General features: G+C 41.3%; 1 protein-coding gene across 1 annotated transcript in view; it reads right to left on the bottom strand.

Moving 5' to 3' along the window:
- Positions 1-17,357, bottom strand: part of LOC121004985 (gastrula zinc finger protein XlCGF26.1-like) — a 57,632-nt gene that overhangs the window by 24,112 nt on the left and 16,163 nt on the right. The window contains exons 5-8 of the mRNA XM_040437470.1: positions 6,111-6,208; positions 5,013-5,118; positions 2,179-2,237; positions 229-325 (exon numbers count right to left, since the gene is read on the bottom strand). Coding sequence (XP_040293404.1) covers positions 229-325; positions 2,179-2,237; positions 5,013-5,118; positions 6,111-6,208 — 360 coding nt within the window. The remainder of the gene's footprint in view (positions 1-228; positions 326-2,178; positions 2,238-5,012; positions 5,119-6,110; positions 6,209-17,357) is intronic.

The following is a 17,357-nucleotide window of genomic DNA, read 5'->3' as shown; positions in this document are numbered from 1 at the left end:
GTGATGTCCCATCTGGACATTTATGGCATTTCTGATAGGAGCCAATCCCAAAGTTGGAACCCGTACCTATTTTGTTGGAGAACCCAAAAAAGAAAGTATTGTTCTGATTAAAGGGAATCTGTTACCATGATCTTGGACTGTTATCTGCAGTAATTGATATGTAGTGCTGTACTCCAGATCACCATTTTTTTCAACATTTTGCTCCCTGTTCCCCAGAGACCTCCTTACCTGGGATGGTATCTAGAGAAACGCCTTCTTCCTTACACTGCTGATCACAATTGACATAGGTCTCTTCTTTTTCTAAAGCAGCTTCGACGTCTTCATCCTAGAATGCACAATGTACATTTCATCTGGAAATGCAAACCCTTTTTTTCGAAGATCAAGAAAATTGCTGGCTTACATTTAGACCATTTTCTACACCTGAAACAGGTGTAGAAAATGGTAAGTGAGACGGGCCTGTTGGCCCACCCCCTTCCCCCGACCATGCCACACCCACTTTTTAAGACCTGCCATGAGGGGGGAGAAGTCAGAGATTGTGGCGCAAATAACCGTTGGCGTATTTAAGCATTACAAATGACCCCCATAGAGTAATTCTCATAAACTCCAATGCTAATGCATTGGAGTCTATGAGAAAAGCAATCTCATGATTGCTTGCTAAGGGGAAAAGTAAAATAAAACTACATAAACAATTTTAAAAAATAAACACCATGAGTGTCGTCGCATGCGAAAGTGCCTGTACTATCAAAATAGAAAAATACTTATCCCATATGGCAAAACAGAAATAGAGTCAAATTCACTGATTCACCGTTTGTTGGTCGCTTCAGCCCACAAAAAAATTGAATAAAAAGTCATACACACCCCAAAATGGTATTGATGAAAAGTACAGATCGCCCTGCAAAAAATTAGCTCTGACACAGATCCTTTCACATAAAAATAAAAAGTTATGGGGTTCTAAATATGGTGATGCCATTTTTTTTAAAAAAAATTTGTATTAAAATCACAAGAAAAACTATACAGGTGAAACTCAAAAAATTTGAATATCGTGCAAAAGTCCATTTATTTCAGTAATGCAAATTAAAAGGAACTGCATTAATGCAGCTTAAAATTAGAATTTTGTAAAAAATGTTCAATATTCTAGGCTCAAAGTGTCACACTCTAGTCGGTTTATTAATCCATACCCCCTGAGCAAAGGGTACCTGAGATTGTGACTTTGGGGTTTCATAAGCTGTAAGCTATAATCATCCAAATTATAACAAATAAAGGCTTGAAATATCTCGCTTTGCATGTAATGAGTCTCTCTCATATATTAGTTTCACCTTTTAAGTTGCATTACTCAAATAAATTAACTTTGCACGATATTCAGATTTTTTTCTGTACATGTGGGGTATCTTTGTAACCATACTGACCCAGAGAATAAATTTAACAGGTCAGTTTTACCGCATAGGAAACGCTGCAAATACAAAACTGTGGCAGAATTGTGTTGTTTTTTTTTTTATAACTCCACCCCATTTGAAATTTTTCCCGCTTACATTGTATACAACCATAAATGGTGCCATTAGAAACTACTTGTCCTGCAAAAAACAAGCCCTCATACAGCTATGTGAATGGAAAAATGACTTACATTGAAACAGAATTTTCCACCAGAGTTGTGGTGCAAAACATTACCTCTTACGATAAGCCCCCTTCCCGTAAGGCCCCATCCCTTTTGATAAACCCCACCCCTCCGGGAAAAGTTTTAAAAATTTGGAGAAATCCTGGTTGCACCAAATTGTGCCACTCCTTAAACAGATTCTAGGCACAGACATAGGAAACCTGGGCCACTATTTCCAAGTAAAGGGACAACATTCAATTGGTTCTTTGTAAAAACAAGCCCATCTTATTCAGTAGACAGAGCAGTTCCAGTTTAAGAAAGGGCAGACAAAAGCCAGAAAAGTTGCTTCTGTATCTCATGTATGTCTGATGCACTAATTTGCGAGTTACAAAATTAAAATTAAAACACATTTTTGCAGCAAAGAATCAATTAAGTGCTGCCCCTTTCCTTGAAGGGAGAAAAAAAGAAAAGCACAAGTAGTGTTAAATTACACTTTGCAATACAAAGATTAAAAATTTGACATTTAAGACCAAATGATAGCTCCACATTTTATATATATTATTTGGCAAGACCTTAGCTTTACTCACCTGATGATTCTGCAAAATACTGTAATCTTCCATGGGGACATTTTTATTACTGTGAAAATCTAAAGAAAAAATATTAATGATTCAGTGTGTATGCAAAGTTTTCTGACACTTTTCAGAATCCTGAGTAGTCCTGGCATGTAGTGAAAATACCATTACAATACATCTAACAAATTACAATCATGGGACACCAATTTTGCATCCAACTGTAACATTTTGTTTAAAAAATGCAGATAATACTTACCTCGCTCCCCGGCATCCACGTCACTCCTGATGCCGGCACTGCATCTCCCTGTCACGCAGATCAAAACATCCAGTGACAGGGGGCAGGCCAATAGCAGGCCGCAACGGGGGACGAGCTTCCCTAGCATCAAGGGTGACGCTTGGGAGGCTGGTCTCAGTCGCGGCCTGCTGATGGCTGCCCCCATAGCCCGTTGCTGGAGGACGTTTTGATCCACACGACAGGGAGATGCAATGGTGGCCGTGCGGGCATCAGGAGCGACGCAGGTGCAGGGGACCGGAGCAAGTATAACCTGTATAAGGTGCCCGGGCATTTTGGGGGGCATTATAGGGGTTAGATAACCACTTTAATTACTGAAACTAAAGAGCCCAGAAATCTCAGGCCAGGTTCACATCTGTGTTGTGAGCTCCGGCATTGTAATCTGGTCACTGTATCCGGCGTACATGCCGGCTTTCAGCCAGACAGAAAATGCAACATTTTATGTCCTGCAGACAGTCGGCATATATGCTGGAAAGCGGACGGATTACAGCCAGATCACATTACAGTGAATGGGGATCCGACGGCGCACGGTGGTATCCGCCTATGCCAAATACAGTGAAATCCGGCAGTCTGTTTCTCCGCCAGAGCAGACTGCAGGAGTTCACAGCACAGATGTGAACCCAGCCTCCAGGTTTTGGAGTCAAACGTCCTGATAAGAAGCAGGTTATGGTTAAGGTTAAGCAAGGTATGCCAGGTTAGGCCAAGTTCACACTTCAGTTATTTGGTCAATTATTGTGAGCCTAACCAGTAGTGAAGCCTACTCAGAGATGAGGTATAATGGAAAGATTTCTTACCTGTTCTTTGTTTTTGACCCACACCTGGTTTTGGTCAAAATAACTGATGGAAATAACTGACCAAATAACTGAAGTGTGAACTTGGCTTTAGCTGAGATAAGCAGGTGTGAATAATGTCTGCCATCTTCCGAAAGAGAGTGGTAACTAAGAAGTACCTCATAAACAAGGAGATAAAATAAAAACATCTGACATTCAAAGCAGAAGACCACTCATGATATCTGATGAGCACATTGTGGGCATTTTTAGCCTAATCCTTATCTGTGACTTACGACCCAAGAAAGCACCCTATTCTTTTCTACCTTTTACTATAAACTTATGAACCAGAAAGATCCTTCATCTACTTGGCTTGGATCTGGAACTCTCAGATAATATTACTTTATTGATGCACGTGGAGAGGACAAAGTGGAGTGTAAGAGAAGGACAACTTTTTGCATATGGAAACTTCCCATTTAGACTTTTGAGGGTCGCTCTCCTTTCTGCTGGGCTCATCAGATTCAGAATGCACAGGACCTTCCACAGTTAAGTCCATGTACAATTAGGTAATAGGCAAAAAGGACCCACATATAGGTAGTGAGTGTCTAGGTCAATTATCTGATATTAGATGGTGTTGTGGGTGTAGGGTTCTGCTTGGGTCAAACTTTCAGCCACAAACATGATAATATTTTATACAAAATGCAAAAAGAGAAAAAAATTCCTACAAGATTGTGTTTGTGTCAGCAGTGTGAAATTGTCCAGCAAGGGCTAATGACAAGATTTTATGACTTAGAGAAGCTACCTTGAGAGGATTGCAGCACTAGGCTGGAGAGTCGTGTCTTGTTCTACAAATTGGGTCAAGTAGAACTATCCTAAAGGCGGGTTTACACCGCAGGATGTTACAGCCAAATGTCGGAAAGAAAGCATTCCTTTCCAATAGTTGGTTGCTCATTCAGTTAAGGAGACAGCTGCATTCACATCTCCTTTACAGTATGAGGACGAGGGATCGTTATTGCTACTGGTAGTCCTCATACAGACAGCACAACCTGCTGCCCAGAAAAAATGATTGACGTGCCTGCACGAAAAACAGGATCAACGAAGAACAAGTGTTTTGCTTATTCATTGGGTAATAGGCGGCACATTTATACTGGCAGATTGTCGGGAACAAGTGTTAAGAAAAACAGTCATTCCCAATAATCTGCCCAAAAATCAGGCCATGTAAATCTACCTAAAGGCTATGTACACCTTCAGGGACAATTGTTTCTAATAGGATTGCATTTTACTCATTTTTGGCTAAAAATCATTTTATCAATTGTTCGTTATTAAAAATATTGAGCTCTTCTGTCACAAAGGGTCAAATGTTTTTCCAGCTGTGTAAATCGTACTTTCACCTTGTGCTGGTCATCTAATAAACCTTATCTCTAAATTACTAAACGGTTATAAACACTTATTTAAGCCACATTGTTATCAGTAAGTTAAGAACAGAGCTTCAATGAGTGTTTATAAGGTTAGAGAAAAGGAGTCGTAAGCTCCCTGCCCAACGGAAAAGAGAGAAAATACAGATCCTGCTAGTTTAGAAACTCAAAGCTATGCAGGAAAAACAGCTCATCATTTTTAATAAAGACCAAATGAAAAAATTATTTTTAGCTCAAAATGAGTACAATGCAATAATAAAAAAAGAATGCCACCAAAGGTGTACATAGTCTTTAACTCAAGTAGGGCTTTTTCCTAGGTGAGAAATTATTGAACCCGGATGCCAATATTTTCTGAAGTTAGTAGTTAATACTCACCTGGGCTTATATCTACAGGAATTTCCTCCATTTTACACTGATAATCACCCCAAACGTACTTCTCTTCTGCTACAGTCTCAATTTTAATATCAGTCAGATCTTCAGCCTGGTTCAACAATAAACAAAAGTCATCTGGAAAAGCAAGACCCTAAGCAACATCTTCACTAAAACATGTTTGTAACGGACCGTTTCAGCAGACAAGGGGTTAAAATCCGTTTAGGCGATAAGCCCCTTTCTGAGAGACAGGCACAGCTACTGCAGAACACCAACTCCCGAACTGGATACAAAGTAGCACTCCAAACTGGAACCTCACGAATAGCTGCTAGCAGACGAACAGGAAAAGCATACAATCCTGGCAATCGGTCTTCTAACAGCATACAGTGAATCCCCCCAATAACGAGACAAGGCTCCGTTTTGAGGGTCAAGCAGTGGTCTGACTGTACTTGAAGTACAGCCTCTTTTATTCACAAAAAACAAACATAGTACTGCCCACAGGGGTTTGAAATACAACCAATCAGTAATTAACAACACATACAATGTAACTACAGCAACCAATCGTTCACGCCCCCAGAGGACCAGAATGAAGACTGGGACATAGGACAACATATCCCCACAATGCATCATGGTTTCCTCCTCTCTGTCCAGACAACCTGAAGAGCAATCCAATTATCTCTGAGGACAAAGGGAGATCGCCAATACACATGTGCAGACAACAGAACAGACATCACCCTTTAAACACACAATGGGACAATGGCACAATAGAAACACAACCAGCATATTCCCTCCCCTTATCCTGAGAGGAGACTCAATTATACATACAGTTAAACATACTTTCTACCCAACTTTCATAACTCTAAAACCATACATCACATTCACATAAAAATTACATATTCGCAATCAATCCATTCAGGGGAACAACATATTAAAAAATGGCATGAATCAGACCAGGGGTTCAAAAGTTAGTATATGGCCCATAATCCAGGGGCAAGAGGCCAGCAGCCAGTCCTCTCCAAAGCCCAGTGGCGAGGTTGGTTTCGCCACAATGTTAGAATGCACAATTCCTCAGAAGATCATGGGTCAGACCTCGGCTTCATTTACCTGATGATCCAGTGAGATCCTGTGATCCTTCTTTTGACAGCCCTGGGCATAGAGAGAACTGAGACATCTGTCAGGTGTAGTGCTGTCACTGGGTCCACCTGCAAAATACACAAAGTGGCTGAATACATTCCGAGTATTAGATTATGTTGTCAGAACTTTTGAGTATAAAAAGAGTTCATCATATAAGGCCTATACAGGTATATGAATAGGAACATTAAGAGAAGCCATTTTGGTCAGATTTTTTTTTGAAATATAATTTTTATTGTTTTTCTCCCAATCCAAAAAGTAGCAACTTGACATCATATCATTGCATACATGAAGATGACTTTGACATAGATAAATCAGCATGTCACATCTCTGGAGTATTAAAATAAATTAATATAACGTAACATTTCCCCCCTTCCCCCCTCCCTTCCCAGCATCAGCTTAAGCACCACACCTGGCCTTCACATTACTATATAAGTTCTTGGTAACACCTATGTCACTTTCAAAATTCCCAGTCTATCCTTTAGGTCCTCTAACAAATACCACTCTGTCAATTTAAAAGGAGACATAATCCGATTGTGTTCTCCTTGATCAATATGACCCAGAATAAATTTGCGCCATGTTAAATATAATTTTTTCCCTCTAACCTCTTTTTGTTGTATCGCTTCCAGCCATTCTAGATGAAACACACGCCTGAGACGCGAGGTGACCATAGAAACAGAGGGAATCTGAGACTGAAGCCATAGACTTAACAAACATTTTTTTGCCCCTAGCACAATCTTGTGCTCCAGTGGCAAAAGAGATGCCGTTGTGTAGCTATCGGACTGGTCCTCCTTGTTGTATTGGACATGCAAGATCACCATTGCAGGAGTGATTTCCGTCTCGTTCCTACCACACTTTTTCAGAAGATCCGAGACTCCATCCCAATATGACCTCAATCTCGGACAGCTCCATAATCCATGGTATAGATCTGATCTAGAAAAATCAAATTTTGGGCATGCTACCAATCTGTCTTGTCTTGAGCCTGCATTTGGAACATCAAAACCATATAATGCATGATGCAATATTTTGAAGTGGGTCTCACGCCAATTTTCATCTGGAACAGCCTGATGTAGGGCCCCTATGCCTGCCCAAACCAACTGGTGCACATCCTTAACCTCCAATAGTATTTCCCACTTCCGGAACATTTTCTTGGGGTCAACTCTCTCCCATTTATTTCTTAGGGATTGATAAAGAAGTGAAATTGTCGGTCTAACTTTTAACCGCAGGAGTCTGTCAAATTCATTTGCCCTCCATTCTTTTGTTAGATCCTTACACAATCCTTTGCCATATGACATAAGTTGCATGTACGGTAAAAAATTTAGACCCTGCAATCCCCACTTCTCCTTCAGTTCCTCCTGCGTTTTCCATCTGGGTTCTGTCTCATGGAATAAATCACCCATTTTCCTTATCCCTTTACTTAACCATATTGCTATACCTTTGCTATTCCTTCCTGGCTCAAAACTAGGATTGGCTGCAATTGGGAGATGTTTAGATATTCGATAAGGCAAATCATACATCTTCCTCAGAATTTTCCATACTATAATAGTATCTCTTAATAAGAATGACTTTTTAATTGATCCTGGTAGGTTAGGTATACTGGTATGTAATAATGCCATCAGGTCCCAAGGTTTTGCTAACTGTTTCTCCAAGCTGAGATTTGTATAATAAGAAGTCTGATTTGCCCAATCCAATATGTATCTGCTATTACACGCAATATTATAACCCCTAACGTCCGGAAAGTTGATTCCCCCTACCTCCCTTCTCAATTTCAGTTTGTCCAGAGCAATCCTCTGTCTCTTGCCTTGCCATATAAACCGCACAAATTTGCTTTCCAGTAATTTGACATCATCATGTCTTAGTAACAATGGAATAGTCTGCATTGGATATAATAATCTAGCGACTCCCATCATCTTCACCAAGCAGCACCTTCCCATCAGGGAGAGGGCAGACCTTGCCATCTATCCAGATCAGCTCCTATGCGGGACAGTAACGGTGGGAAATTTAATTGGTATAAAGAGTGTGGGTCCCTCCCTATTTTCACCCCAAGGTATGTTATGCTAGATTTGGCTATACTAATTCCTTGATCCCTTTTTACCTTTTGTAAGATATTATTCATGGGCACCAAAGGTAAGAGTTCACATTTGGAAATATTAACCTTATAACCTGAGTAACTTTCTAAAGCCTCAAATACCACTGGGATGTGTTCCCCCGGTCTGGCCAGAAATAACACCACATCATCGGCAAAGAGCGCCGCCTTCACTTGTTTGGTTCCTACCTCAACACCTGTGTACAAATCTGACGAGCAAAGAAGCCGTGATAGGGGCTCAAGTGCAAGGTTGAAAAGCAAGGGAGAAAGCGGGCACCCCTGTCTTGTACCCTTTTCCAATTTAAACGGTTTGGAGAGGTAGCCCTGGGTATATACCCTTGCTTTTGGGTTATTGTACAAATTTGTAATAAATGTCCTAAAAGCCCCTTCAAATCCCAGTCTGTCCAGTACCGCCTCCAGCCATGCCCACCTTACGTTATCAAAAGCTTTTTCTGCGTCTAAGGTGAGCATGGCTGGATGCTCCCCTGGCTGAGGGTCATGTCTAACCCTATCCAGGACCGCTAAGACTGTCCGAATATTTTTGACCGCTGAGCGGCCCTGGACAAACCCCACTTGTTCATCACCTATCAAAGACGGTAAAAAAGAAGCTAGCCTGTCCGCAATGATTTTCGATAGGATCTTTGTGTCTACGTTTATTAGGGATATAGGCCTATATGAACTAGGCATAAGGGGGTCTTTCCCTGGTTTAGGCAGGAGTTTAATGTAAGATACATTGTCTTTATCTGGATGGGATTTGCCCTTCAATACATTATAAAGCTGTACCATTATTGGGGAGACCTGCGAGATTAATATCTTATAATATTCTCCCGTGAAGCCATCAGGCCCTGGAGCTTTTGCGTTCTTCAGACCCTTGATGACCAGCTGGAGTTCCTCCACGGTCACATCCGCGTTTAATTTCAGGAGCTGTTCAGATGTCACCGTGGGCAACTCCACCCTATCTAAGAGAGTATCAACTAGTGATGTTGAAGAATGATCTTTATATAATGCCTCATAATATTGGCCTACTATCTCGCTAATACCTGCCGGGTCAATGACTATCTTCCCTTCAACGTCTTTTAGACAGGATATATACTGAGGCTCTCTCAGTCCTTTTGCTAGATTGGCCAGCAAACGGCCCGCTTTATTACCAAAACTGTATAGTTTAGCTTCAAACTGGGTTTGTCTGAGAGATTCTTTGTTTTTCACTAACTTCAAAGGCCTGGCGTGCCTCTACCCATTTTGCCTTATTATCCACTGTGGGCATTTCAGTGAATTGCCTGTACATTTGTCTTACTCTATTGCTTGTTCTTTCTAGTGACTGCTGGCATGCTTTTTTTCTGCCAAAGATGTAACTCATGATGCGAGCCCTCAAGACCGCCTTTGACGTTTGCCAGAAGAGCTCTGGCTTGTCCATGTGAACCTGATTATCCTCCTTGTATTCTTCCCACCAGCCTATTAACTTACTCTGAAAGTCCTCATTTCCCAACAGACCAGAGGGAAATCTCCAGGGTTCAGGGTTACCGGAGCATGGTCTGATATAATAATGTCCCCCACATCGGCATGTTCCACCAACCCAGATAGAGAGCCCTGTATAAAAATGTAATCAATGCGTGACCAAGAGTCTTGAGCATGAGAGTAGAAGGAATACTCCCTGTCATCAGGATGAAGCTGCCTCCAAGGATCCATCAGACCCACTGACTCTATCACCTGTCCCAAAACTGCGTCGTGAGCTACTGTAGTTCTGCCTCCTTTCGACTCAGTCTTCCTGTCCTCCTGCCCCACCATAACTGAATTGAAGTCTCCCCCCACTATTAGGTTTGAGGTCTTGTCTAGTAGTAATTTACTTTCCAGCACCCTGAAAAATTGTGAGTTATTGGCGTTCGGACCATACACATTGAAAACAGTGTACTCCATATTTTGGACCTTTATCGACACCTTAACCCACCTCCCTTTGTCATCAGCTTCTGAACCCAGCAAGGTAAAGTTGAAAGCCTTGTTGAACAGAATCAGGACCCCCGCTTTCCGCTCTGAGGAGGACGAGCCTATCACCTGGCCCACCCATAATTTTTGCATCCTGCCGAATTCCCCTGCTGGTAGGTGAGTTTCCTGGAGTAGTGCTATATCAGGCTTTAATTTTTTAAGATGGCGGAGGATCATCCATCTCTTCTGCGGAGAGCGGAGGCCCTTCACATTCCAACTAACTATTTTCATACTTAATAATAACTACAAAGTTTGATTTCCTCATGGCTAGGATAGTGACTGGATAAACATAGCTTATTACCAAGATACTCCCAAGATAAGCGCCAGCTGATGCACAGAAATAAACATGAACATTATCACATACATTATTGTAAACTACCCCCCTCCCCCCCCTCCCCCATTAGGAAAATCTCCTAGAACCAACCTGTCATTGTGACACATATTACCTACTTAACAATCTCCTTCCTTATTCCTGACCTCCCTTTTTTCTGGGCTGCAGTACTCAAACACCTGTCCCCCATACTTTATACTACCCTGACCGCAGTGCTTTCTAAATCATATAACCATGCAATCACATAGGCTAGACTATAGATTTCCCTTCTGTGTGCACTCCCGCTCCCACTGCGCAGGTTAACCCATGTCCACATTTTGTTGCTGGTAGAAAAAGGAAAAATAAAAAGAAATGGGCTATCAATGACTCGTAACAAAACTTAACATAGCTACCAGTAGCGTCCACTTTATCTTGACCAAGAGTCCCTTCTTCTTGTAGGACGAGGTCCTCTCTTATCAGCTGGGACCACCTCCCAATCTCTTCCCCGTCTATCTGTGGGGGGTGAGCGTCTCCACTCCGGGCTCCTTGCCATCTCCCTGCTCCGTTGTCGCTGTCTTGGCGACCTCCCTCTGCGTCGTGGCTCACCTTCCAAGTTGTTATCCCGCAAGAATTCCTCCGCAGCCACCGGATCTTGGAACGTTTTGACCTCGCCATCCGTACTTGAGATTTTCAATATCGCCGGATACAATAATTGGAACCGTATCTGTTGCTTATACAGCTCCGAACAGACAGTGCTGAATTTGCGCCTCTTTTTTGCCACCATTCCAGAATAGTCGGCGAACATTAGTAAGGTATGTCCTCTGACCTTTAGTGGACCTTTGCGGGCCCTAAAAGCTCTTAGAATGGCTTCCTTGTCATTATAATCTAGAAACCGCATAATGACTTGTCGCGGTCTAGACTGAAGATTTTGTGAAATATTGCGATTTTGTGCTTGAAAGTCCATGGCAGGGCCTACTCTGTGGACCCTCTCCACTATATGTCTGCCGTTCAGGTTCAAGGCTTGAGGCAACTCTACCTCGCAGATTTCTTTCAAGGCAGGCTGTTTAAGGCTTTCTGGTAGGCCCACTATTCTTAAATTATTCCGCCTGGACCTATTTTCCAGGTCCTCCAGGCGGTCTTTCAGCACGATGTTCTGTTTAAAAAGATCTTGAGCTTCATGGGTATATCTGGTCACATCATCCTCCATCACTGAAACCCTTTGCTCCAGCTCCTCTATGCTTGCCTCATGTCTTGCCACCGTGTTATGCAGCTCATGCAGGGACTGTGTGAGGGTCTTGGCTAGAGTCTCTCTGATATCTGGGGCCAGATATTTAGCTACTTCGATAGCTAGAGTCTTGTAGTCTATGCTACTCAGATCCCCAGTAAGCTTGCTGCCACTTTCCACCACCTCTGTGACCCCTTGGGTCACGATCGGGGAGTGAGGGCGGGTATCCGCCATCTTGTCCAGCACGGCACTTGCGGTCTTTTTCGTCCCGCTCACCACTTGTCGTCTGCCGCTCCTCAGTAAATACCGGTCCATGGACCGTCGGCCGCCGCTCAGTGGGATCCCCCAGATGACTTTCGGGGTCCCTTATTGTGCACTAGTTCGGAGCGCAGGTGAAGTTATAGGGACAGGCGCCGGAGCTCACTCACTCCGTGTCCTGCATCCCAGCGCCGGAACCGGAAGTCGGTCTGATTTTGTCTTATTCAAGAGGGTAATATAAGTTCAAACCCTTGTGAACTTAGAATCACTAACTCGAGATTAAACTTGTGTAAAGACTTTTGTTTATAAAAGTTAGGAGGGTTTGCATAGTCTGCTCTTGTGTGAGAGGAAATTTAGACAGGTCTAATAAAATGTATTTACCCAGATAAGACACTGAAGTAGAAATGTATGAGTTTTAGGTTAGTTGAAATGGATAGAAAGAGACTAATTTTCTTTGGGGTTTTTATGAGTGGTTTTGATTTTGTATATCATCGATTTAAATATGTGTGTTTTATATAACTAAGAGTGTGGTAATTATAGATATATTCATTTTAAGGTTAGAATTGAGGTAGAACTTCCTATGTAATTTCAGGATGTCTCCCAGAGAACAGTGTAAGTTAATGATCTCTTTCCCTGAAGATTTCTTGAATGGAGAAATGTGGACACAGGTGATCATAAACAAACCCTGTCTTTTTACCAAACAATGACCAACAGTGGTGTAGTGTGTGTTTGGAATTAATTCGGTTTAGTCAGAAATTTAGAAAGAGACTAGATGTCTGTCTGGAATCTTAGTTAAAGTTTATCCCTTCTTCAAATTAAGATGTAAATAAGTAAAATACTAATTAATTCCCAAAATTTATACATGGACCTTTGGTGCCATCTAGTGGTAGAGTAAATTAGGCTTAAATTGTGAAATTACTAGGGGAGGTCCTATTAGTTATAAAGTGATGTCACTTAGTAAATGATCGAACCAGGCCAGTCCCATTTTAGATGGCATAAAAAGATAGTATGGGATGACAGAGGGATCATCTTCTTGAATCAGCTTTGGATGGTCATCTTGAAGAAAACATCTTGAGACCTGAAGACATCTTGATCCAGCGGATACAGCCACTTGACCACCTTTTCAGCCATTGGAGGCAGTCATCTTATAACCATTGAAACTGATTTCTGCTAGCTGACATGGTATAGTATAACCTTACCTATAATTTATAGGATAATTAACTAATATATATCTACATATATTCAATTAACCATACTTTGTGTATAGTATCCGTTTTGGAATAAGATTCGGGTGTACCTGCAGCATCATCCTAAAACTTGATCCGATTCAGGGAGATTTATATGTACTGTTGGAAACACTATCATCTCCAAAGAACTGAATTCAGTTCTAGGCCGGTACGGTTAATTATGTATATATATATTTGCATCACTAAAAGAGGAAATCTGAAATAGACCAGATTTGGATTTAATCAGACATTTGTCGGCTGAGAGAAATCAGGTATCAAATTTATTTAAAATATAATTAAAGGGTATTGTCATAATAAGGCATAGTAGTGGAGATATACAGTACAGACCAAAAGTTTGGACACACCTTCTCATTCAAAGAGTTTTCTTTATTTTCATGACTATGAAAATTGTAGATTCACACTGAAGACATCAAAACTATGAATTAACACTTGTGGAATTATATACATAACAAACAAGTGTGAAACAACTGAAAATATGTCATATTCTAGGTTCTTCAAAGTAGCCACCTTTTGCTTTGATTACTGCTTTGCACACTCTTGGCATTCTCTTGATGAGCTTCAAGAGGTAGTCCCCTGAAATGGTTTTCACTTCACAGGTGTGCCCTGTCAGGTTTAATAAGTGGGATTTCTTGCCTTATAAATGGGGTTGGGACCATCAGTTGCGTTGAGGAGAAGTCAGGTGGATACACAGCTGATAGTCCTACTGAATAGACTGTTAGAATTTGTATTATGGCAAGAAAAAAGCAGCTAAGTAAAGAAAAACTAGTGGCCATCATTACTTTAATTAATGAAGGTCAGTCAGTCAGCCGAAAAATTGGGAAAACTTTGAAAGTAAGGGCTATTTGACCATGAAGGAGAGTGATGGGGTGCTGCACCAGATGACCTGGCCTCCACAGTCACCAGACCTGAACCCAATCGAGATGGTTTGGGGTGAGCTGGACCGCAGAGTGAAGGCAAAAGGGCCAACAAGTGCTAAGCATCTCTGGGAACTCCTTCAAGACTGTTGGAAGACCATTTCAGGGGACTACCTCTTGAAGCTCATCAAGAGAATGCCAAGAGTGTGCAAAGCAGTAATCAAAGCAAAAGGCGGAACCTAGAATATGACATATTTTCAGTTGTTACACACTTGTTTGTTATGTATATAATTCCACATGTGTTAATTCATAGTTTTGATGCCTTCAGTGTGAATCTACAATTTTCATAGTCATGAAAATAAAGAAAACTCTTTGAATGAGAAGGTGTGTCCAAACCTTTGGTCTGTACTGTATATGTATATATATATATATATATATATATATATATATATATATATATATATACACACGGCAGGTGATACAACCAGTGATTTTATACGCGATTTGTGATTTCTATTTTGTAAGTATATTAAAACAAACGTGAATTATACCAGTCTGGTGGTGCTTCACTATGTCAAGTTTTCTTGAATAATATCTAGGAAAAAATGAGAATCTTGACTGTGGGAAAAGTCCGTATCTTGGATTCAGTGATCGACCATATTGAAGGAACTTTCTCTGCATACCTTTTTCATCACAGTCTTTCCTATGGATGGCTAGGAGCTACGCGGTCTCTTCTTTGAAATTCAGGACTAAGTGTGAATGTGACCCTACCTCACCATAGACCTAGTAACATAGTACATAAGGCCGAAAAAAGACATTTGTCCATACAGTTCGGCCTGTCATCCTGCAAGTTGATCCAGAGGAAGGCAAAAACCTGTGAGGTAGAAGGCACATTTCCCCACTTTAGGGGAATAAAAAATTTCTTCCAGACTCCAATCAGGCAATCAGAATAACTCCCTGGATCAACGACCCCTCTCTAGTAGCTATAGCCTGTAATATTATTACACTCCAGAAATACATCCGACCTGCTGTGCTCTAAACAAGATTGTGGTTTGAGACTTTTTTTCTTTTGATTTTCGAGTGTGTGTGTGTATGTATATATATATATAATATATCCAAATAACGGTACAGCACCTCCAGAGACAATCGCAGGTGCAAGCTACCAGGCAACAATGTAGCAACCAAATAAAGTAGCAGCAGTGCAGCACACTGCTAAATGTGTGTGTATGTATGTATATATGTGTGTGTATGTGTGTATATATATATATATATATATATATATATATAGAAAGAAACCAAAAACAAAGCTCAGCAGCACAAGACCAAAAACAGTGGGTGCAAGTCCTCTCAGCCGCAGGCTAAGACGGCTCTGAATAAGTATAGTTTCCAAAGATGAGGCAGCACTCCAATAGACGTAAAAAGTGGATCCAGAGGGGAATAAAGGATCCACTTTTTACGTCTATTGGAGTGCTGCCTCATCTTTGGAAACTATATTATATATATATACACACATACATATATATATATACATACATACATACACACACACATTTAGCAGTGTGCTGCACTGCTGCTACTTTATTTGGTTGCTACATTGTTGCCTGGTAGCTTGCACCTGCGATTGTCTCTGGAGGTGCTGTACCGTTATTTGGCTATATTATATATATATATACATACACACACACACACACACTCTAGATTACTTTGACTTTCTTAAAAACTTGCATATCATTGATTGAGTTTCATTTGTCACCAATTTTCTTATATATTAATTTGCACTGTATTATTGTTATTTAATAAATATATATTTTGATTTACCACCGCCTTCTTTTTGTCGTCTAACTTAGCACAGATTTTGAGCTCGTTTTAGCTTGGTATTTATGATAATAGATTAGAATCTCCTTCATTACAGATTCTAATTTATTTACATAAATAATATAGACTGTTAAATCGGAGAAAGCATAAATATTCCGACAATGTGATAACTGGAGTGTCTGTGTGACCCCGAAAAACCGCTCCCTTTTTATCAGCTAAGGAGTCTCCTCTTACTCTGTGATGTAAGGGGAATGGCTATTCTCAATATGTGCCTCCTTGTCCAGCTCTAATGATGAGATTGTTGTCTTTCAAATACATACACTTCCTCCTAGGTCACAATTTGCTTGCAAGTATGTCACAAAAAAAGAGAGGAAGGTCATGTAAGCAGACGCATGTCTAGTCTTCGCCGAACAAAATGTGCACTACCACTCCACTGCCTTTCTCAGTTAAAGTGATAGCATTATTCTTACAATAATGTACTATGGTCCAGGCGCTCCAAGCAGTTGCCATTTTAATACACAGCCCAGAGACACTGCAACCTGGGTACCAGCCTCTGCCCAACCACCTATTCAGATATGCACCTGTCAGGGGCTGGAAGGGGATAAGTTTGGGGGAGGGGAATATAAAAAGCAAGCGGATGGAGGCAGTATATAGCAGCGGTTTCAGCCTTTACGTGGTCTTAACAACCAGAGCATGGCATTCAAAGTTCAGCTTCCAAAAGGTGAAAGCGGAGTCCGATCAGATATGTCACTTTTGTGTCGTATATCTGGCGCAGATTCTGTCACACGCCATGTTGCTGCATAATCTGCGAGTTCTTCCCCACTCACGCTAGGTCTAAAAAAGGGAGCATGGCATGGGCGGGCAAGGGGATGGGCTGGCATGCCTGGCTCACTCATAATTTTCTAAACCTGGTTTAGACGGGTAGAAAATTATCTAAATGTAAAACAGCTAGGAAGCTGGGTTACATTTTGAATCGGCTGGTGCCTCTACATAGCTTCGGCGATCCCCAGCTAGCACAAGGGCTTATTAAGGCAGGTGTCTAAAATGCCATTCTTAATAAATGACCCCCTTATTCTCTAGGATCTGGCAACATGCTGGTAACTCCAGGGTCCGCAATTCCTGATGACTGATCAGCATGCGCAAGACAAAGGACAGATGACGGGGAGGCTGGAAAGACGTTATCCTAGTCCTCTCTGGCTTCTATGCCCTGAACTTCCTGTCTGCTGATTCCACAAGGCATGTGAGGGAGCTGTGCTCTTCTCCATCACCTGAAGTTGGCTTGCTGAATAATCCTGACATGTAGCAGTAAACTGAGGTTTTGTACTCGATTTTTCTGTTTCTTTTTTCAGCTTGCCTGTGTAGATCTTGCTCAGTGTCTTGCTTTCTGTGTCTTGATGCTGGTGTGTTTCTGCCTTTTACACAGCCGTCTGTCTGTATTTCTGTGT

The sequence above is a fragment of the Bufo bufo genome, chromosome 6, assembly GCF_905171765.1.
Source record: "Bufo bufo chromosome 6, aBufBuf1.1, whole genome shotgun sequence".
In the NCBI taxonomy this organism is placed as follows: domain Eukaryota; kingdom Metazoa; phylum Chordata; class Amphibia; order Anura; family Bufonidae; genus Bufo; species Bufo bufo.
Note: the sequence above shows the minus strand (reverse complement) of the source record. Positions and strands in the feature narration are given on the sequence as shown.